Consider the following 22,719-nt stretch of genomic DNA (forward strand, 5'->3'; position numbering starts at 1 on the left):
GATGGCATTCTTCCGGTAAGAGGGACAGAGGCTGTGCTCACTTGGCACGATGAAGAGGACCAGGAGACTAATTGCTTAACCACTACATGGCTCTCCTTAATCTACCAAGATCATTTCCCAGTGTGACCCATGCATGGACCACTTACTTCTTCCTGAGGCAGCAATGACTATACATTTGCTGGAATTGAGACTGAGGCAGCCTTCTAGCTTTGTGGAAACTGGCTCTCAGACTGTGACGCACTAACAGCTGATTTCCTCCTCCAGGCAGGCCTCTACACAAGAAATGTTAAGAACTACCAACTGGACAGAAAGACCTTTGTATAGTTTAACTACTGACTTTGCAAACCTGAGCTAGTAGATCCCTAAGCTATTGCGGCTGAAGCCCAACAGGCAAACAGGATTTCTGCTTTTCTTAAAATTACAGTACAAACAATAATATTGAAAGCTCTTGACTTAAGCCTCTAAGTCAAATAAACTGACTACTGCACTGAAATCCACACCCAAAAGTCATACCATGTAAAATTATTGTATAAATAATCAGCAATGAATAGCTTCCACCTTAAAGCACCCCTCCTGTGGTCTGCCTCACGAACAAATTATCTCACCAGTCCTAGCACGCACTGCAGACGTCTTGAATAAGAGCGTATCAGTCACTGAGAAACACTCACCTTCTTTGGTCTTTGTGCTAGCTGCTACCGCATCCCTGTCCAAAGCTGATGAAGCACCTTGCTCTTGTCCTGTTCCTTCTGTGCTCTTATCCTTTGGTTTGCTCTCTGCTTCAGTTTTCTTTTTGGTAATGTTTATAACACCTGGAGTGAGAGGTGGACGTTGGATGGGTGCTGGTTTAGAGGCTGGAGTAGGAGATGGTGGCCTTTGTTTTGACACGCTAGGTGAAGGTGGGCGAGTCTTCTGTCTGTTGAAATAAAGAATATTTTTCAGCGCTATCACTGAAAACCTCAAACACTCAAATGAGGACAGTCTACTTTGGTTAGTTCACATTGCGTGCCCCACTTTTAAAAATAAATCCACCCACAAACTATTGGTGCCTTCCTCATAAAACTCTAATACAGGATTCCAAAATACCCTGGGCACCTGAACTCACTACTTGTGGGCTAACGTCAAAACAGGTCTGCTAGCCCAGACCTCCATTTACTCCACATTAAGGATGAACACTGAGATTCAGTTCCAAGAAACTTCCTACACTAATACAGGCAGACCAGCTTATTCAAAAGCTCGCGTGCTTCCTCTTGGTTTGAGTGCACAAACTGTACAGAAAACCAGGGTGTATTTTGTTTGCACAAAAGAGACAAAGGTTCAAGTAAGAGCTGCATCCCTGCTATGGAAGACAGAAATCAGAGCAAAAATGAAGTCCTTATGTGTATTAACATGGCATAGTGTAGGACATCCAAAGTCTAACAGCACAGCTCTTGAGACAGGAAGCATCCTTCATTTTGTTCTGAATAAAAGATATTTAACCTGGACACATACCTAACCGTAGAAGGTGAAGGAGGACGCTTCACCAAACTAGCAGGAGAAGGGGATCTTCTATGGGCAGACACAGATGGCGAGGGAGGGCGTCTTAACCCAGAACCTGGGGACGGTTTTTCTGTCTCTGATTTCTAAGAAGATACATAAAAACAAAATAATGCTCACTCTCTAGAAGATATTACAGGCAGAGGACCTGCTACCATAACATACAACTTATCAGCAAGATATACTTTACATTTCCTTTTATGTTCCAAAATATAGACCCAGTCAGTATGTTACATAAATTAAACTTTGGGAACCATAAGCAGCAAACAACATGCCTTTAAGATATCAGAGAGATCAAAGACCATAAAATACCAGTTTGAGCATTGAGCATTTCAGCATTGCGTTTTTTAAGCAAATGCTATTAAACATTTCAATAAGCAAAGTGTTGAAACAGGATCCCATCCTGAGCTGTTCCAAACCCCCAGATTAATACAAACCTAATTCCTGTGGATTTTCAACAAACCTGGGTTGAATCTGGTGAACTTGCATCTGATGAAGATACAGAGGACTTCAATCTGTCGATGCTACGACTGCGCATGGGCACTTTAGGAGCTGGGACTGGGGAACTGATGGAACTGGCTGAAGCTGAACGAGGACAGAGGTGAGATTCTATAAAAGTTAGGAATTTGACAAGACAAAACGAGAACCAAGTGCACAGCATAAGAACAGGAGAAAAGGAAGAGAGAGAAAGAGAGAGAAAGAAAGATGGTGTGTGTTAGAAACCATACAAAGAAAACACCACAGGCAGTGCACATTGCAATGGGTCATGGGCACAGACACCACCACCACACAATTAGTACTTTGGAAGCAACAGCACCAAGAATAAAATAAATTTTGAAAGCAGCAGTCTGGAGTGGATAAAAATAAAATGCTTTTCCAAAAGGAGGTCTAAATTTGCAATACACCAGTGTTACTTTAATTTTAGTCAAGCTGCATCCAATCAAAAATACTTCAGTTTTTAATGGCTTAGCATCTTCCTTTACAAGTTCTTAATGATGGGTTCAAATTTTAAGCATGCTTCCCCCATACTCAAGGAGGAAATCTTCCCTCTTTTCAAAGAGTGGTTATAAAGCAGAATTACATTAGGAATCTGAGCATTACTTTACAAGCTTTTCTTGTGAAATACGCATTTGTGAAACATTACTTTATTCTAGAATACTTTCCGTCTCTGAGCCCTTTATTACTATATATGTGTGCCCTTCATCCACATTAACAAATCAAAATAGGTGGTATAAAAAAAAACCTATCAAGAGAAAAAGGTCAACTGTTAAACTAAAATACCTTTCCTATCTGAAGTGTCAATCTTTTCATACATAAGATATTGAAAGAAATTGTATCTTCTAATTATTTTTTCACTAAGGTAATCATAGATGGATAAGCACACACAGATGTAAAAAGCTGCCTCTGAAACGAGATACTGGATTTTTCTATTGTCTGTATAAATTGTGACAGATGCCAGCACTTAATTTTGTAACTTTATGGAAAATACATTTTATTTTTATATTTGCAGCATTTGTGCAAAGAGAACTGCATTCTGTTTGTGCATAGTTTGTGCTAAAGCACAGGTATGTTTCTACTGAAATGAAGAAAGTACCTCTAAGTAAACCGATAACCATGTAAAAGTTATCTTTAATTCAGCAATGGTGAATAAGTCACATGCTGTCAGTGACAGTGAAAAAGACGGTATTTCCTCACATGACATGAACTGAAATATTCATGGTAAAATAGAAGTGGCACACAGATAGCTGTGCAAAAATATGACCACTGACTACAAACCAAAAAAAGTAAAAACTGATTATTACACAATGGGAGCAGTGTATAAATGTCACCATTACCAACAAGGACCAAGTTAAGTGGCATAAGATAAAAAATAAAGAGTGAAGAACATACTTAAGAGGAAACAAGCAAAATTTGGAATGCAAGTTGTAAGGTAAGAGAGGAGAAAGGACTCCACACTGGTTCCAGATATGCATTTACTGGGGCATTCTTACAACCAATAACATTATAAGACATGTGGGATGCCACTAGGGTTTGCCCACGATGTATACGCTAGTACTAAGTCACAGTGTGGGCTTACCAGCTCAGTCTGGACCAATACAAAATTGCTCGAGCCAGCCAGGGTTTCTCTACAACATCTTCTCCTTCTCGTGTGCCTCTACTGCTACAGTCAGCTGGGGTAAGGCCAGCTCAGGGCTCCCTGCACTCGTGTTAAGGCAAACACTTTGTCATGATCCTACAAGAGTTTCTCCACACTGAAGAGAAATGTAGGCTTTGCACCTATTCCTTTCAGCCTCCTTAGAAATTATGTTTGGTGGGTTTTTTTTTTCCCTTTCATTTCCTAGCACTGTTCTCTGAGCAAGATGTCTCAGATTCGAGGGTATACCCAAACACAGATCTCTATCAGTTAACAAAACGCCACAAACAAAATCCAACATGAACACCAACATCTGATTGTCTGCAGAGTAAGTACACTGGCTCTGGAGTTTAAAAGCCAGTATTATTCTGTGGTTTTGTAAAGTAAACATGCAACATAGCATATGAATTGGTTATTACTGACCAGAGAAAATACTGGGTAAGTAATATTATACATAACCTTATATTAACTGTCTGATTCATACTTAAGTGTAGCACAGTTAGTGACTGTCATGTAAGTTCTTGCTTGAAGAGCAACTGCATAAAACTTTCAGGCTTTGCTGCCCTCCTGTTACCTGAGGGATCTTGTCCATCAGTCGACAATGTAGCAGCACTTTTACTCCTAGCTAAGGAAGCCTGTGTGGGGGCGAGGAGGCGACTGATTACGCTACTGTCCAGAGGACTGACCTGGGAGCGACGAGCTAAACGATGGGAACAAATCAAAAAGGATCCAACATGAAATCATATCATGGAAAAGACAAGCAGTACAAAGCAAAGGAAGTTTGTGAGCATTGTTGCAAATCATAACAGTTTTGGAAGAAAAATACAGAAGTCATGGAGAGGGAAATCCAAACAAAAAGCACAGGAGGGTTAAATATTGCAATTTCTTATGTTGCACTTGTCCTTGGCTTACTTAATTCTAATCATTTTCATGTGGAAAGACTGACATGAGTACAACACAAATCAATACTGAAGTCAGTCAAAATACGCTCAGTTTTTGACCCAGCTCTTCAGAGCTATTTCTCTAGACTGCAAAAAAGGCTGTTCTGACATAATAAACAGAAGGCTTGCAAGTCAAAGCAAACGATTATCCTCTGGTATCATTTGCACACCCAAATTCACATGGACAGCACCCATCATCCTCCCATACAGGAAAGACTGTGAAGCAGAGTATCGTTTCCACTGTTGGCAATAGCTGTTAAAAAGGAAAGTTTCAGAATTGTTAACTGAAAGGGAAAAAACACGTTAGAAAAGTTGCTAGTCTTCAGCTTTAGGAAGAGTTACTAGAAAGGAGATATTTGTAATCCAGTGGGGAATACACAGACCAAAGGAGACTGAAGTGAGAACAGGTTTCCTCCTTCATTTGCATGCACAAAGTTTAGGCCAGCAGCAGGAACAGAGAAGTTGCTTTTAAACTGAATAATGAAGGAGAGCTTAAAAAGCAAAGGTAAGATCTAACTAAGAAGTGAACATATCAGTGTCATTTTTACTGTATCTTACATTTAAACCTACCAGCTTTCACATACATCTCTCAAGCAGAGAGACATTTTGCTATCTACTTACAGTGCCCTTTAAAAAAGTCGAAGTCCTACTTACAGGATTTCTTTTTTGTCCAAAGGGAGAAATTTATCTTTACCATTTACAATTTTATCTTTACCACTGGACAACTAAAAAGCTACTAAAAAGTCCTAAAAACTTAAGAACCAGGGAAACTACTGAAAGTAAGCCTATCCAAACTTTACTATGAATGGCTTAAAAAAAAAATATTCAGCTTTATGAAGCAACCACCTGTTTTTTCTTCCTTTTTCACTTTTTCTAGTTCAGGAGAGGACTGGGGTTTACTACTCATTCTATTCAAAGATGTGCTCCTCTTCTTTTCTGTTCCTCCTGGAGACCAAGCGTAAGGAAAATTATTTTTAACAAGGTATTTATATATATGATTTTCTAAAGTGCCATTCCCATGCTTTGCTTTTGACAAGAAATCAGCTAAAACCACCAATCTATCATTATAAAGCACTATTTTCTTACGAGCTAAATGGTCTGGCTACCATTTGTCTACTCCCCTCCCACCCTTCCACTTTTCAGAGGAGTAAGGCTGGTTTATAGACGCAGATACCCAATATGGGGCACTGCAATGTGCGTAACAATATTTATGCCACAGAGCATAGACTATATGCACAGCAGTGAAAGCCTGAGTAAAAACATTTATAATGAAACTGGGATATGATGTAAAGTAAACTTCAAATATCCCATTTACTGCCTCCCACTTCTTAAAACAAACTGGTTTCTAGCACCTTTCTGTTCCACCTGCGAACCTTTGGATGCTGACTGCTGAGAATGTAGAGGAACTTTGTTAGTCAGTCTGTTTAATGAGGCACTTCTCTTTGTGGAACCTGGAATTGAAAGCGCATGGATTAATTATGTTGAAAAGCCTAAAAGTCCCCTCCAACACCAGCCCCACTTCCCTAAGATGCAGAAGAGTAATTAAGTAATTTCATAGGATGAATCCTTTGGAAGCAGGAAAACTGGATCAGGGAAGAATTACCTTACATAAAGCATTATTTCTTATATTCCTGTATATTACTGATCATAGCAGCAGGGTGCCAGTCTCAACAGACTTTTGTTTGACCTACCAAGGCCATCTTTTTACACCTTTCTAAATAAATCATTTTAAAAGGCCATTGCCCACATTCTGTATGAGTAAGAGTGAGAAACAAAGCTCTCAGCTCAGAATTAAACATAGCACACAGCTGACTAAATACTCCACTGATCCAGGGACAAGCATCTTCCTTTCAATTCCGCATTCTGCTCCTCCACCTTCCCAGGCATGTACAGCAGCAGCAAACTGGTTAATTCTGCAACTGTGTTTTCTGTCCTTTGAATTTAGCATCGTTTACCAAACAGTCATTTCTTGAGTGCCAGATCAAGAGCACAAATTGGCTCTAACTTGCTGTGGTGATCTACACCAGTGGTTAGTTGACCTCTATTATTGTTGGAGTCTGCTTCAAACTTATTGTATTACAGGCCATCCGAGAATTTTTCATCCAAAGCGAACAAGGATTCACAAAGGATTTCAAGGTATGACAATAAGTTTGAAAGCAATCCCAATTAGTAATTAGTGACTTCCTTTGTTAGCAGTTTAATTTGTATTTTAAAGCCCTGTTTCTGACTCATACCCAGAGCTGAACCCTGCAGACACATTATATATAAATATCATTTTAAATCACAAGCAGTTTCCAGTGACTCAGAGCCCCTGCAGCTATGCCAGTATAGATACACTCACCAATTCCCCTACCAGGCATACAGTCTATGAGCACCAGTTTTTCTGCTGCATCACCTTCCAACATGAACCAGCAAAACCACTGTTAGCTGTGTCCATGTTAGGGATTCTTCTAGCACAGCTCGTTCGACATAAAGGTTGCAGACTGACAGAACACTGCAGTGTAGACCTAACCAAACTTGCTTTTGTATTAAACAGCTCTTAGCTTATTAATGCTTTTCACCATTTTGGAAAAAAATACCATTTGGAACAGAGGCAGGCCCTGTGAAACACTGGGAAGATTCCCCAGAAGGAAATTTCAGGCTAAAACATGTGCTCATGAAAGTAATTTTTATTTTTCTTAAGAAGTAGATTAGGACAGTTCCTTGTGTTTGGTGTTTTTTTTTTTTTTTAATTATTTTTTATTTGGAAGGCAGATTGCCATGATTTACAGAATGTATTGGGACGGGGCAAAGGGAGGTGGCAGAGAGAAGACTCGCATGTACAGGTTTCCCAGAGACTGGGAAAACCAGGTTATCTATCTCATTCTCTACATCCATGTTAAGCCTAGTTGGGTGGGTACACATTTTAAGCATGACATGCTGCAGTTAGGAGCTTCATCCACCCCAAAGTTGCAATTCAAAATGAGACTGGAAACCACAGAAATTGGTAGAGAATCTCTAGAGTGCAAACACTCTTGGAAAACCTTAAAAAAATAAAATCAAAGGAACAACTGGTTTCCAGGCCATTTCTACTCCTTGATAGTCATTGGCACAGTAAGTAACCCAGAATGCTTGCAAGCAGTGTGCACTAACAATCTGAGAAATGCATAATCTGAGTACCAGTATCAAGCTTACGCTACTTTATTGGGCTAGGAAATGATGTCAGAGCTGCACACTATGGCCATAATCATGCCAGAACTCCAGGTCAAAACAAAACAACCTCCTCCCATACAAAAAAACTCCCACAAGTGTCAAGAGTTTTTCATGCGTTCTCCTCTATTCGGTTAAGGGAGAATTCTAACATTAAAAAGAAAGTGTGTGTCTACAGAGTACAGGATTTCACAACAGAAATGTCAATACTACAGTTGACTTTTTCCCTCCCACAGGCAATCAAATGACTAAGGCTGTCTAACAGAACAAAGAAAACATTATTTTTGTACTACTTTTATTTTGCTGAAATTTTAGGCTGTAATTTAAGGCATGCAAACCCCTAAAGATGATGTGAAATGATTTGTGAATCAGTCAGTCACCAAGATTTGACTTTAGGAAAATAATCACATAAGTAAAAAATAAAAAACCAGTATTTTTTACCGTTACTCTTCTCCTCTAATAGAGATCACATCAACTGGGTCAAAGCCCTGAACAGTCAAGCTGGATCAACAAATCGCATGAAATGCATTTAAGATCAAAATACGAAGTGAGTTGCACAGCAAGAGTTGCAAGCACCTCCTGCTTCCTTCTCAAGGAACAGCTGAGCAGTACACCTGCTACCAGCAGACACACAAACACTTACTTCGATCAGAAGTGTTTAAAAGCGCTGCAGATGATGACAACCGCTTATTGACTCCAGCTTCTGTCTGTTTGAGGTTTGCTGTGGAGGTGGACCGCTTGCTGGCTGTGTAAAGAAGCACTTACTTTAGAATTCACCTTCATACCTGAAGAACCTTTCACACATTGCTGTGAACTAACTTTGGAAGTATTACATCCTGAAAGTTATTTCCAGTTTTGCTTTATGAGAAACAAAGACTTTTTTTTTCCCCTTTGGAACAAATGTGATACAATTAGCACCAGTTGTAATGTGCACAGAAAAGGCATTTAGTTTCAGTGGAGTGACACCAAGATTTTAGGCATAAGTATGCAAACAGGTGGTTTTTAAACCCTGGGCTCCTAACATGTAAAGACAAAAGCTACTGAGGTTGTGTGCTGTTACCAGGCTGTGAGACAGAGAAAGTAACAACAGAACCTGAGTAACAACAATGTCTTTGTTCCTTCCACATAGGTATGTCAAAACAATTTTTTAATCACTACTTAACAAAAACAAAACAAAGAAATGCTTTTCAAGGGAAAAAAGCAAGTTCTGAGGAAAGGCAAGAGAGCATTCCTACTTCAAATTACTTCCCAAGGGTTGCTCTGACTACTGCAGAGATTTCCATTTTTTCACAAAAAGCTATTCCTTAAGTTCATGTTTTCTAACTCTTCTGAAAAAAAACTGCCAGAAGAAGCAGGGGTTTTTTTGTATGTGTATATAAACACATACGTACAAATAAAAATTGTATCTCACATGGCAAAATTTCAAGTTTACCACAAGCCAGATAAATACCTGTTTTTTAATTTCAAATAACATACTTTCAGGATGAATACTACTCCAGAGTGCGAAAGCCTTGGAAAAGCATGTACCTGCTGCTACAGAAACTCAATAAGCAGAAAACGGTAATGCACACAAAATAGTGCGGCCTAGCTTAATAAACACAAGAAATTCTATACATCGAACGCAAGTCATCAATTTTGCTGCCATACTGGACAGCAAAGATGATTAATGTGAACTCAGTGCACAAGTACCGAAGGAAAAAGCAGCACTACTCACCACAGAGGCAGCATCTTTTCCCTTTGGCCAGCACGCTATAGCAGCTCCTTACAGCAAGAGCCAGGACATAAGGAATCCTATGGATAGCCCTGCTCTGAACCGTACTTTTGACACATGCATCCAACCCATCCTTCCTGAGCTAGGAGCCTCCCGCAAAACCACATCAAGTGAAAAACAGATTTTGGAGCTGAAGCTACGAAACTGCCAAGCTCTTATCGCAGTGAACAAGAGCAAAGTCCCCCTGGGATAAGAGGGAGAAAGGGGAACTATTGAAACTAGTTAAGAAATGAAGATCTGAGCTTGGCAGATATTTTCCCAACATAGTTTTTTAAAATGGCATTTCATGAATGAAGCCAGAGTACTGGGATAACTAAAACAGCCTTGAGAGGTTCCATATACAAAAACCAGGAAAGTCACAGTTCACGTATTTGGATGTTTTCGAAGGTAAAGACCACCCTCTAGCGTCTGCTCTTAAAAAGAAAGCCCGGCTCTTGCCAGAGCTCAAGCACACGAGTCAAAGGCCTCCAAATGCTGTGGAGACGCTTTGTACAAATTTCTCTTGGTTCAAATCAGGAGTTCAGCACGTGCATGAAATCTGAGATTTGGTCTATTGCCTACTGAGACCCAGAGGGCAGAAAATTAAATCTTGCCTTGAAAAAAATTACACTGAGCAAAGCAATTCTTTTCCAGCAAGTTTACAAATTCTGGAGGTGGGCTGTGCTGTTTAGTAAAAAGTGATGAAATTTCTACTAGAAGACTCAAAAGAAAGACGTACAGGCTAAATATGACTGCTCAAACAAAAAGAAAAAAAATCAGTCTCTATTTTTCAGGGGAACAGAAAGCACTGGTGAGGGCATGAGCTAGTATCTCTACTGATGCCTTGACAGAAAAAAATCTAACTGGTAAATTCTTCTAATTAAGAAAAGCGTTATGAGAGAGATCAGTTCCCAATCCTAGCTTCTCACCAAGCTTCAATGAGAGAGGGTGCTGCAGCACTGCTTATCTGAGGATGGATGAAATTAGGCTACATAAAATAAGATTGTCTGTCTCTCACTTCCTTCCAAATTTATGCTAGGTCAAGAAAGCTCTTTATTTAGAAAGGAGAGACTCTGGCAGCCCAGTTCCTACCAGCACATCTCCCCTGCAGATACACCTGAACATCTAGTTCTGCTCAGCAGTCATCACTTAACCTTCCTCATCTACAAGGCCTCTGTCATTAAGGTTGCTTTGTCACACAGCCTTGCCATTTCTCTTGGCATTTCTCACACCCTGCATGTTTCATCTTAGCCCTGACAGCAATGTCATTAACGTAACATTTGACTTTGGGGCTTTCATCAATTTTTAAATTTCAGGCCATCAGTGGGGCACTTGGTGCAGCCTCAATGAATCACATTCTGTAAACAACACAGAACGGCTGATGGCTGGTGAAACGTTCAGTTACATGGGGTTTATTTTCCAGAGCACACTACCCCTGTCACCCAAAATGCTGCTTTATCAATGTTCCTAAGCATTGCTGTTGACACAGCCAGTTCATGGCAGAATGTCTGATCCTATTATTTTTTGCACAGCAATAGAATAGACAAGAAAGCCCTTAGTCCTAAAATAATGTAAGGAGTATTTGAAATCTGTTCCCCCAATGGCTTTCATTTTAAGAAACGGAGCCTTTGATCTCAAATCTGACACAGAATCTGATGGTGGAAAAATAATATCGTACTGAAACTTACTCTAGCTGTGCTGTTAGACAAGGTGCGCTACTCAGCCACAATGCCATTTTTCAGAGTTAAAAAAAAAGGTAACTGTTGTCTTTCCAGCAATTATCCAAATATAAGGTGAAAGGGACTAAGTAAGGATTTTTTAGAAAGCTGGCTGGACTTAGGCATCCTGCATGGTTTGGGCAGATTTTAAATAACATTTAAGTGAGGGGCTTGCAGAAAGAGAAAAAGCTAAGAATCACCCTGAAATGGGAATAAATACAAGAAGCATAAATCCAACCATGATCCCACATTATCCAATCCAGGTAAGACAGCTGTACATTCGAAACCTTAACATAAAATCAAACACTAATTTAAAACACTTTGGATGCACAAGTGTCTTACTCAAACACCGCATTATCTGTTTATCTCCATAGTCGATTTTTTCAAAATTCGTGCCAAGTTATCCAAATTGATCTATTGCAGCCGAACTTATCTGCTCTTCCTGTTACTTTATGATGCATAAGGTGCATCTTAAGTGCCTACTATTACATCAGGAGCACGTTTCTTGGCAGACACTTTATTTTTAATGTGCTTCAGCAGCACTGAAGATCTTCCTCCACAATCAAAAGGCCAGACAAGACTCATTTTTTCACATAAATCAGCAGAGAGCAAAGAACATTATTTTATGGTTGTTATAAAGTTTAGCTTAAAAATTAGATATGGTAGAAAGGAACGGAGGAGAAAAAAAAGTGTTTTCCTAAATATGTAAGGCAAATGTGACTTCCTAGTTTCAAGGTTAAATGACATTTGGTAATGTGGAATACAGTAATTGGATTTATATTTGTATCCAAGGAACACATGTTAAACAGGTAAACCAATCCAGTCAAACTGGCTAATTTTGGAGAAAATTAGGGATTCATGCTGTGCAGAGAAAGAGAAGAGGGAAGTTAAATAAAATACACATGCTTCTGCTGTGTTGCCAGAATAAGCCACAGTAGTTAAATCATACCCAGTCAGACTTTCATTGCATTTTCAAGTCTCATATTGTCAGCATTACGAGACAGCTGTATTGAATTAGTAATGCTGGGAGCATGCACAGATTTTCGGAATTCAGATTTAGCTGGGTCTCAGCTGAGAGCTATCATCTTAAACTAGCTACAAGAAATAATTCTGCTTATTAAACACATAGCCTTGACAAATATATCAGTGATCTGAAGTGTTTCTACGAATGGCTCCGTCTGCACTGGAAAGTGCCAGAAATCCAATGAAAACACATTTAATATATAGAATTATGTTCAGATAATTGGACAGACCTGATTCTGCAAAACTCTTCATGGAAAAAAAAGTATCATACTGCAGAAAGGACCCATTCCCTTTCATAAAGTTTCAGCAAAATATAACTTGGTTTTGCAAATGTTACTTCCATTGCTGGCAAAACAAAGCAAGAAGAAAACAAACCAAGCCCAACCACGTACTTTTTGTAAATTAGGAAACAATGAAAGGGCTCGAAATTGCCCTTATAAAAAAATAAAGCTTAGACTACCGAACTAATTCATATTCAAATACATACCACTAAGAATTTCTCTTCTCCTCCCCCACGCTGTATCTAGCCATCTTCAAAAACCCAAATGCACATATCCTTTCCCTGAAAATTCCCTCAGGATGCCATGACTTAAGCTGTAGTTTAATTAGCCAGGAGGGATAGTTAAAAACATAGGGGATTGCTTTCTACTTAGGGATCACATTTGTTGCACAGCTGGCCAAGATCCAGGAAAAGATCTATAAGAAGACGATTTTCCTTAGTTTCAGAGAAACAAGAACTCAAGTTTAAAAGGTTAGTAGTAAGCGTAAAACAACAGAAAAAGAACATTTTAGAAATCAATACCACCAGTTCCACCTTCATCTGCGGTCTGTTGTTCTGTAGAAGAAGAAGGTTTGGAGGCTAAGTCACAAGGTCAAATAGCAAACAATCCAACTTAACCAAAAAATGGCAAAGCTGGATGTCATAACAGTAATTTATATCAAAGCACTTTCAAACGTTATAAATAAACACTTAAAGTCAACACTCGAGCTGACAGAAGGCGACACTACTAAAACATACTCAGTACAATTCCATCAATTCAGAAGATAGGCTGAATTGAAGGATTTGTGTTTTATTTTATTCCTGGACAATAACTTACGTTATTTATTGGTGTGGTCTTCCAGTTAGGTAGTGCATGAAAAAATACCCTCCACTGCAATCCTGATTTATTGTTCTGATTTCAGAATGTTTACAAGCAGAAACAGTTAACTGTGTGGAATAGGAGACAATCCGAGCTCAAATTAAAAAGCGTTAAAATGCATCACTTAATCTAGAACAGAACCTAACCTCTGGCAAGCTCGGACACTGCCCATTGCATCTCCTTACCCATTACTGGTCATGAAAATAATCAGTTAGCATTCTGTAACTCTAAGGGTGTGATGAAAACACTTTAGATGGAATATGACAGTAAAACTAGGGGTTTTTTTCTGTTTATCATCAGTCTCAGCACACCATTACATGTACTGCATTTGAAGAACGCAACTATTTCAACACTATACATATACATCACAATTACCCTTATATCTGGTGGCTGGGGGCTGGCAATGCAACGCTGCCAAGTAGTATATTTCCCATGTGGCTTCTCTCTAGCTCTTCCCAAGTCAAAAATAGCTCTAAGTCTGAGCAGCATTTTCAGGGCAAGTACAGATATGACTCCTTCCCCAAGAGCTGCTCGTAGATCCTGCTGTAAGATCCAAGATAGCGAAGGATGCCCAGGTCCCTGTGAACAGCACTGCACCTGCCAGCATTCACACATAATATTTTGTGATTTTAGCCATGCTGGAGAAGGTGCTACTTACCTGTTTTGCTCTCTGAATCTGGAGTTACAGATCCTCCCCATGACCACCTCTTCTGTCGAGTTTCCAGCCGCTGATTCCGTTCCAAGGTACGATGCATAACTGCTTCATATTTCTCCTGTCATCAAACAACATCTCTATGAAGCTTATAACTATAAAGCACAGCTACACCAGAAGACAAAATATAGATTTTTTTTTTCCCCCTCCCAATATGATTTAAAATGTTTTACCTATACTGCTTGATAATGAGCTTTTGTTAGAAAAACTATCATGGTAAGAATGTTAAGGGCAATTAATGGTTTCAAAACACTGCAAACATGATTAGGTTGAGCTAAAGCACAGATAATCTATTCTACTCTTTACTTAAAATAGCCACCAAACAGATTTCCTATTCAGTAAACAGCACTACCTGCTTACCCTTTATTTATATTCTTAAGTTATTTGTAAAAGGTGATAAAAAATCTCCATTATAAAATACCAATTATAAGGTTACTTGTATTTTCAGAGAACTATACAAACACTGATCCAAGTCTTAACAGATACTGACATGAAGAAGACATGAAGGCAAAACTGCGAAAAAACCCCAATCAACTCCAGACCTCAGCAACCACTGCTGACAGGACAAAGAGGACTCAAAGAAGCTTTTGCCTCTGTCTCCAAGACTGGTAACTGCTAACAGGGGAACTTTGCCTCTTGTGCATAAAGACAAAGTCACCATCCTAGACTGTTCCGTCTCAGCCAGGTTTCCATACATGCGTCAACAACAGATTTCTCTTCTGGAATAGTCATATCCCAAGTGATCTTTTGAAGCAGTATTTACTGCTGATACACTGCAGTAAGATGCCAAGGGGACTCGTTATACAAACATTTCTCTCTCTTGGGGACACAAGACCTTCACCTTCTTTCAATACCATTTCACAACACAAACTAAAAAAGTCACAGCGTGTAACAGACAAAGTAAACTTGGAAGGAAGGGAGGAAGGATTCCATTAACTGACAAAAGATAAAATTAAAAGTTCTGTTTGAAATATAAAGCTTAGCTTCCCCTCTGTTAAAGAAACCTGAACTAGAGTTTACCTAAGGTGCCAAACTACCCAGACATTATGTAATCTGTAGATAATATTACCATGGCTGGATCTGCAATGCGGTAATTCTCCAAAGTCATAGTTAAAGACATAGGCTTCACTTTACAAACAACAGAAAGTCAGTTATCAGCTCAAGACATGAACGTACCAAGTTGCACAGCTGTACAGAATAATTGAGTAACTGTGAGAAGACAGGTATCGCAACCCCAGCCATGGCTAGTTGTCTTCAAGACTCTCTTAGGCAGAGAACCACTTATTTTTCCACTGTATTTGCTATTGTGCTTCTTCTACTTTATCTAAGGAATGTAACTAAATGAGACTTGACTGAAGTACAAAACAAGAATGTTGAAGACTATTTTTGATGCACTTCTATCTACTAAATTTACAAGTGTAGATGATAACTTGCTGGCAAACAGTGCCCTAAGATAGCTTAGCTTCTTATAAAGTGATTACTTTCTAATGTCAGAGTACAAAAGTCAAGATCTGTTTTCACTTTCTGGTTAAAAGCAAGGTTTACAGGTCAAGTGCCCACTATTTTCTCACTGCTGTATTATTCATGTGTAACACTCTATGTACAAGGTCATCTTCCTCCAGGGACCAAGTGAAAGACAAGGTAAACACCAATCAAACACTCATCAGCTAGTCCTTGTCTTCCTTGATTATTCAGCCCAGTGGCCACTTAAAACATACCCATATCCTCAAAATTACATGAATAATTATACTAAAGCTATGGGGCAAAACCTCCTGAAGCATAAGGGATGCTTGTTGCTTAAAGAGATGATACTGCACTGGACTGCAGTCAAGGCCCACCCAGACATTTCTGCTTGTTCTCCAGCAATGTAAACTATTCCATGAAGTTCAAATGGAAAATCAATCTGGACACACCCATAAGCCAATTACAGATAACCAAACACCAGTTTAGAATACCACCAGTCAAAAAGGGTGAAAAAGATGTATTGCTAGAACACCGTAACAATGGCTGGACTGCAAGGGAGCAGCTGGGCAGGCTTACAGGCTCTTCATCAATGACCTGCAGTAAGCTCTTACAACTAGCTTATGAAAGCACACACGCATGTCATGCCTTTACTGCTGACACCCTGGAAATGAACCAGTTCAGAACTTCATCTATTTATTTCTCTCTCAGCTTCTATCAATTCGCAACAAGCTTCTCAACTCAAATACTGCTCTGTTGGTCCATGTGCACTCAAAGCAAAGAGTCAAGTAAGAACAGTCAATACACAGTTCAAAGCAGCAAAAGGTAACCACACAGATAACCTTATCAACTGCTCTACATATAGTAACAAACTGCAATTCATAAGAACTGAAAGAATTTGATCCTCTTAAGCCACACTGGGGCTTCCAGGAAGCAAGACACAGAATTAAGAAAAGTCCAAGACGTGTCACCCATGCTGATTTACAAACAGAATCTCCAAAGTGCACCAAAAGGAATACAGAAGTCTAGGCATGTGGGGTGGGTCTTTGCCCATGTGAAAAATAACCAGTGGCCAAACAGCAGCCGCAGCTCCTGAAGTCCTGAGTGCCTCGGGGATAAAAAAAGCTAGGCCTGGGATGGGGAAAGAGGACATGTGTCTATATAGCCCATTGTATAGATGTGGAAAATATTTTTATGTTCTAATACACTCACCATTTCCATAACTTTCTATTTCACACCACTTCAGAGCACAGTAATTTAGGAAAACAATGTAGGAGTTTCTTGAAAACAATAGAACTTTGATGCGTAATACCTTTTCCTCCTCTATTTTTTGTTTTCTCTTTTCTTCTACTGCTGCCCTCCGTTGTTCCTCTTTCTGCTTCTGTTCCTTTAGCTTTCTCTGCCTTTCTTCTAACTGTTTTTCATACTGGAGCTTTGCTTTTCTCTCCTTTTCAAGGATCTGTGACTCTTTGGCAGCTGTAAAATTTAAAAAAAAAATAAATTAAAATTAAACTTAACTATTCATTGGTATTAAAACACAACTTAAAGGCAAGAGCTACCAAGCAAAATTATCACAACGCAAAGCCAAAACATACAGCAAGATTAGCTTGCAATGCTGAATGACGCTGCCCACGATGACAGAAATGTCTGTAATTCTGTCCCCAGGTTAAGCTGGAATTGAAACTTTGCCTACAATTAGACTTCACTGTCTAGACAGGAATGTCAGGATATGTATATATCCTCTGTTAAGCATATACTTTTCATCGTAATAGTGAAGTCTTTATAAGTGAGTAACTAGTAAGCTGAGTATCAAAGGCCAGAATTTTCTACGTTGCAATCTGCATTTCTTAGAACAAGATATAATGAAAAGATTTAAAGCACCGAGTGGCAAGATGGGAAAACCCCACAGTTCCTGCATACGAGTTCAAAATAGTTATGTCACTATTCTCCACAGCCTCCACCTAGGAACAGCTGTGCACAGTTTAACAGGAAGCTTCAACTTCTGTGACAAAAAGCTAGTGGTTGAATACCGAAGTATTTTCTGTGGCTAGACAGATGAAATGAACTGAGAGACCAGACAACCACACCAATAATGCACAGGCAGTATCTACATATAAGGCCCCCAAAATACTTCTGAATTTATATGCATCCTACTCCTATCCGCTCTCCATGTAAGGATAACACAATCATTCCCATTCCTATGTGGTTTTGCTTTTCTATTAAGAAACATACAGCTCAGAGACAATACTCCTCACAAGCTGCGAGACTGAGAACCAGGATGGCAGGGCATACTGTGAACCTTTCATCCCTCGCTGCGCACATATGCACTGATTCACGTCACAAACAGCATAAAGCCGGGCAGGAGTTTTATGCTCTTCTCTAGGTCCCAGATTCTTTGCTAAGATAAAGCGTATCCTGCTGACACTCCAATCCAGGAGTTGTTTCAGTGTGCCAGGAAACAAGGGAAGCAGTGTTCAAGGCAATCAAGCCATTCAACTAGCTCAATCTCTTTTGCTTTTCTCTAAATCACTGTTTCCCAAACCTCTGTCTTCAGGGCTACAGGAAGCAGTTCTAATCTAAAAGTGTTTCTGTTAAGTCTTTCAATAAAAATTGGCTAACTTCACTTGGTGGTCACTAAGAAATGGAAGGCCAGAAGTGACATACAGCTTCAAGAAGCTGAAAATCTCTGGAATGTTTTCCTCTCAAATCTAATACTTCTCCATTCAGGTTCACAGATGGTCACTGATGCAAGACCTACAAGAGCAGATCTTGTCACTTGTCCCCAGCAAGCTGAAAAAAGTGACTGAAAAAGGAGTAAGAGAGTAAGTTATTCTTTTATCACAAATTTTTTAGGAAATTATATTTTAAAGGGAAGATGAAAATACCATGTTGTTTTTCCCGTTCTTCTCTACGTTCCCTGGCCAGTCTTTGTCTTTCTTCTGTTCTTAGAGTGGAACCATCTATCACTGTCAAAAGAAAAATTGAAGACACATAATTGTCAGTTATTTTGAACATTCAAATTTAAATAAAAAAGTTTTAAGTCTTACTGTTGAAAGGATTATGGAACATCCCAAGAGATACACATACCACCAAAGCACACTTCATGTACAGATTAACAATGCCATCTGAAAAATTCATAAGCAGCTGAATACCCTCCTCTTCTCCCTCTCCATTCTCTCACAACAACCAATCCACTATTTTTACTAGGTGCAGCAGAAAGCAGTCACAAGATTAAAGGCTCAACGTGTTCAGTCAAAAGAAAGCCTGAGCAGAAGTCAGACGTGTGAGAATATACTCCTACTCCAAATTCAGCTCTGACCCTCACTCTTGTACATATAAATTCCTATGATGAAGAATTAGAGGAAATTAGGAAAACTCAATCTGAGAACAGACAGTTCATCCATCATGACGAATTCAAAGCGTTGCAGGATAGCTAGTTTGCAGGCAAACCAGAACCAAGACTGCCTAAGTCTTTGCACATATAAAAACTTCAATTTCAACCAGAAGTGAACCGGTAACCTGACCAGAACACAAAAACCTCATTTATCTTTGTTATGTGCTGCTGAAGAGACAGGCAACTGAACTCTGAGCTAGTCAAGAGCAGAAGTCTGTCACTAAAACCAGACCTTTGATGAATCTACAAACCATCTACCAGGTGCTTTATGCTCCGACTTCTCCTCAAGAAAGAGCATCAAACTTCTCCTTACCAGATGTTTTATTCATTCCCTACTAACATTCCCTTGTGAACCCAGTACTTCATTAAGAACAATGACCAATAATTATACCTGGTTTAGTTGCTGTCTTTATATTTATTGAGGTCTGGACTGCAATAGGGCTAACGCCACTTTGACTTCTTCTTTCTTCTGCTATGGCTTGGGCTGCAGCGACTGTGAGAAAGAATCATCCCATATTAAAAAAAGCTCTACAACAAAAACTCATGAGATAAATATCCAAAATAAATACATAAAAGTCTATTTGAGGTTGCAGATCCTTTCATTAAATAACTAACTTGGGACTGCTCAACTTGTAAGAAGAAAAAACTTGTCAAATGAGACCATACCTGGGACAGCTTTTTTTTCTAAAAACAACAGTTACAAAACCTTATGTTTCAAAATGTGTAACAAAGGACTATAGAGTTTAAAAATAAAACAAATTTAATAATTTCTCAAAGAAGAAAAACAATACTTTGCAAAGTTATGAGTCTGACTTACATTTCATAAAAACTCTTTGCTACTGCACATATATATTTGTGGGCATATATACATATATATATACACACATACACAATAGTCATTAGCACTGGTAGAATCATATTCCAACAAGACCCAAGCAGGAAAATGTTTATGAAGACTTTTCATTATTTCATTACTTGAAAGAAAGGGGATTAGCTGCATAAAGTAAAGCATTAAGGAATGCTTACAACGTACTTCTAAAATTGGATCTTCAAAAATAAGTTTTAATTATAAATTCGACCCCAAAACAGTAATTTGAGCATTTATGCAGAGACCCATTCACCTTATTTGAGTTTCACCAAGGTGAGCACAGTGAACTGCAGGGCTACAACTCCCAGTTAATCACACAGAAATGAAATGCTGGCAATATTAATTTTGTTAAATAATGAAATCCATTAAGAAGTCAAGGAGACTAATTTACTGTATCACTTTGCACAGAGTTTCTTTATTTTGGTATCAACTTTCACTTTAATTAATCACCTTTTAGGGTGTGAAGGTGAAGCATTACAGGGAAAGCAGGCAGGGCAACCTGTAAGACAGCATTACCCCATTTTCCTGCACAGCTTTGAACAGGAGAACCCGTACAGCAGCGACACCTTGGTCTCACTTCAGCTGACAGATACACGTTGATACAGAAAAGCCCAACTTCAGGTGAAGCAAGAGAACACACCATGCAATCAACCAAACACGAGAAAGCAGAAGTTGACACCTATTTTAAAGAAAAAAGGTAATCCAAAAAAGTAACATGTAACATGCCACAATTTCAACCATAACGTGAGGGACGGATAGTAGAATTTGGTGTTACATTTTAAAAAAGGAAGACAACAGCTTTGACAACGATCTCAGGCTTCCCTTTAATAGAGTAGTGCAGAATGCAAAGGAGGAAGGAAGAGTCTCCCTCTTCTCCACGCATTGCCATGACAACTAGTTGTGTCATGGTAATAACCCTCCCTAAGGCTGCGCCCAAGAACAATCACCTCGAAGTGTCTAATCCCATGTGATGTCAGTGATAAATGCCGATTACAATACTTATTCAGCAACTCTAAATTGTCACCCGCAGCTGTTGCCATGTCTTGAATTAATTTTTCATTGCAGCACGAAACAAAAGTCTTCCTCAGCTCCATCCCATCTATCTCTGAGGCTCTTTTCAAACAAGTCAGAGACCAGATACACGGCGACACGGTGAGATTACCAATCGGCAAAGAGAACAGCTAAAAAAGGGCTCACTGTAATTTCACTATGTAGACCAAAAGCCAGTCAAAAAGATGATTTTGTACACTTCTGCACGTCATATGGATGGGAATCTAGCCCATAAATTCACCAAGTGGAAAACAACAAAATTATATCTTCTCACCACAGTTAGATGTGAGCACTGCCTATGGAAAACCAGCCTACTGCAGGTCCTTCTGAGAAAAAAAAAATTACAGCCAGGGCATTTATAACCAATGACACCTTTGTAGATCACAAAGGCTGAAAGAACATAAGCTTCTTCAAATACTATTTAAAGTTAAGACAAATACAGAAACCCAGTTGCATCTTTTCTTCAGTCTCTACCAGCGAGGAAGGAGAGACAGGAGGTGTGCAGGCAGACTGAGCCAATTCAGCCCAGCCCAGCCGGGAATGAGCCCGACAGAATAAATCCACCCTGCACCTACCTCACGGTTAGCTAAAACCAGCACTGGAATTTTGCCTCTATTCTCAGAAACTTCAAGCATCCAAATTTCTGTAACAAAGTTACAGTAAGAAGGAAGCTGCAATTTAAACGGGTACAATATTCATCTTATTTTACTTGCAGGAGTATTTTATTCTTAGAAATCTTGCTGAACAAACCAGTCATAGTAGATGTAAGGGATTATGTATTTATTTATTCATTTAAAATAAACAAACATTTGAATAATGTTTATGATTAGAAGGCACCCATTTTAAAAAATGTGTCATATCTGCCAAGCAATTAGTCAGTTCTTATTAATTAATTAAGGTTGCAAAATTACTTGAGGTTCTGTAGAGCAGGAAAGTGGGTTATGGAAACAGTACAGCTTGCGAAGGACACAGAGGTGAAAAATGCCTGGAAATACTCAGCCAAAGGATTTTTTTATGTCAGGGTTTTTTTGTATGTCAGTTGAAATTACGTTCACTGCTTCAATGCTTCATGATTTGCATAGAAACAATGTGCATACAAATTTGAAAGCAGCAGAATAAAGGCACTAACAGTGCACCTTAGACAGAAGCAATCCATTTAACTAACAGAAGTTAGAATTAAAAGTGAACTGGGGGTTTGAACAGAAGTTTATTAAAAGGGGAACAGCCACCACATTATATGCATCCCCAATATGTGCGAGCTCAACTTCACCAGGTCTCAGGTCAACAGACAGGTTCCACAGCTCTTGTCAATTTTATGGTAAATTTACAATAAGAACCTGTGATTTTCAAAATCCACATTCCACTAAAGTAAGAGAAAATTAATTGCATGCTGTTGTACTCTGCAACCTTTAAAAAAATAGAGATTTCATTTTGCTTTAATGTGATAAAAGAAATATTAATTTTTAACACACTTAAATACTCTTAGGCATAGATGCCTGTAGTTTTTAGCCTAGTTTTCCATAATGAATGTAGCAGTCTGTTATGGAGCAAAGTGTCACCGAAAAGAATTTTCCACAAAATCTAACAATCTGTGCAAAATAAGCCCAACACTTCTGTAATTAATCAGAGTATCCCAGAACAGGAAACCAGTTAACAACCATTTCACTAGAACCTGTGTCACGTGCTGCATTACTGGGGGGTGCCTTCGTGGACATATTCAGCAAAACTCCTGGAGAACAAAAATTCTTTTAGACGCAAATTAAAACTCATTTCTATTCCAAGCTTCCCTTCTCACAGTAGTCAGTAA

The 22,719-nt window shown here is 39.0% G+C and overlaps 1 protein-coding gene across 1 annotated transcript; it reads right to left on the bottom strand.

The window, feature by feature from the left end:
- Positions 1-668: 668 nt before the first annotated feature.
- Positions 669-18,566, bottom strand: LOC104460413 (ensconsin-like; the record flags this gene model as incomplete). The annotated part of the gene is made up of 11 exons (XM_010077437.1): positions 669-913; positions 1,489-1,619; positions 1,997-2,142; positions 4,242-4,367; positions 5,455-5,553; positions 5,961-6,059; positions 8,441-8,542; positions 13,091-13,123; positions 14,086-14,200; positions 16,913-17,076; positions 18,486-18,566. Coding segments are annotated over 11 exons (1,341 nt in total), but the record flags the coding sequence as incomplete, so codon positions are not given.
- Positions 18,567-22,719: the final 4,153 nt, after the last annotated feature.

Source organism: Pterocles gutturalis, unplaced genomic scaffold (assembly GCF_000699245.1).
Source record: "Pterocles gutturalis isolate BGI_N339 unplaced genomic scaffold, ASM69924v1 scaffold45673, whole genome shotgun sequence".
In the NCBI taxonomy this organism is placed as follows: Eukaryota; Metazoa; Chordata; class Aves; order Pterocliformes; family Pteroclidae; genus Pterocles; species Pterocles gutturalis.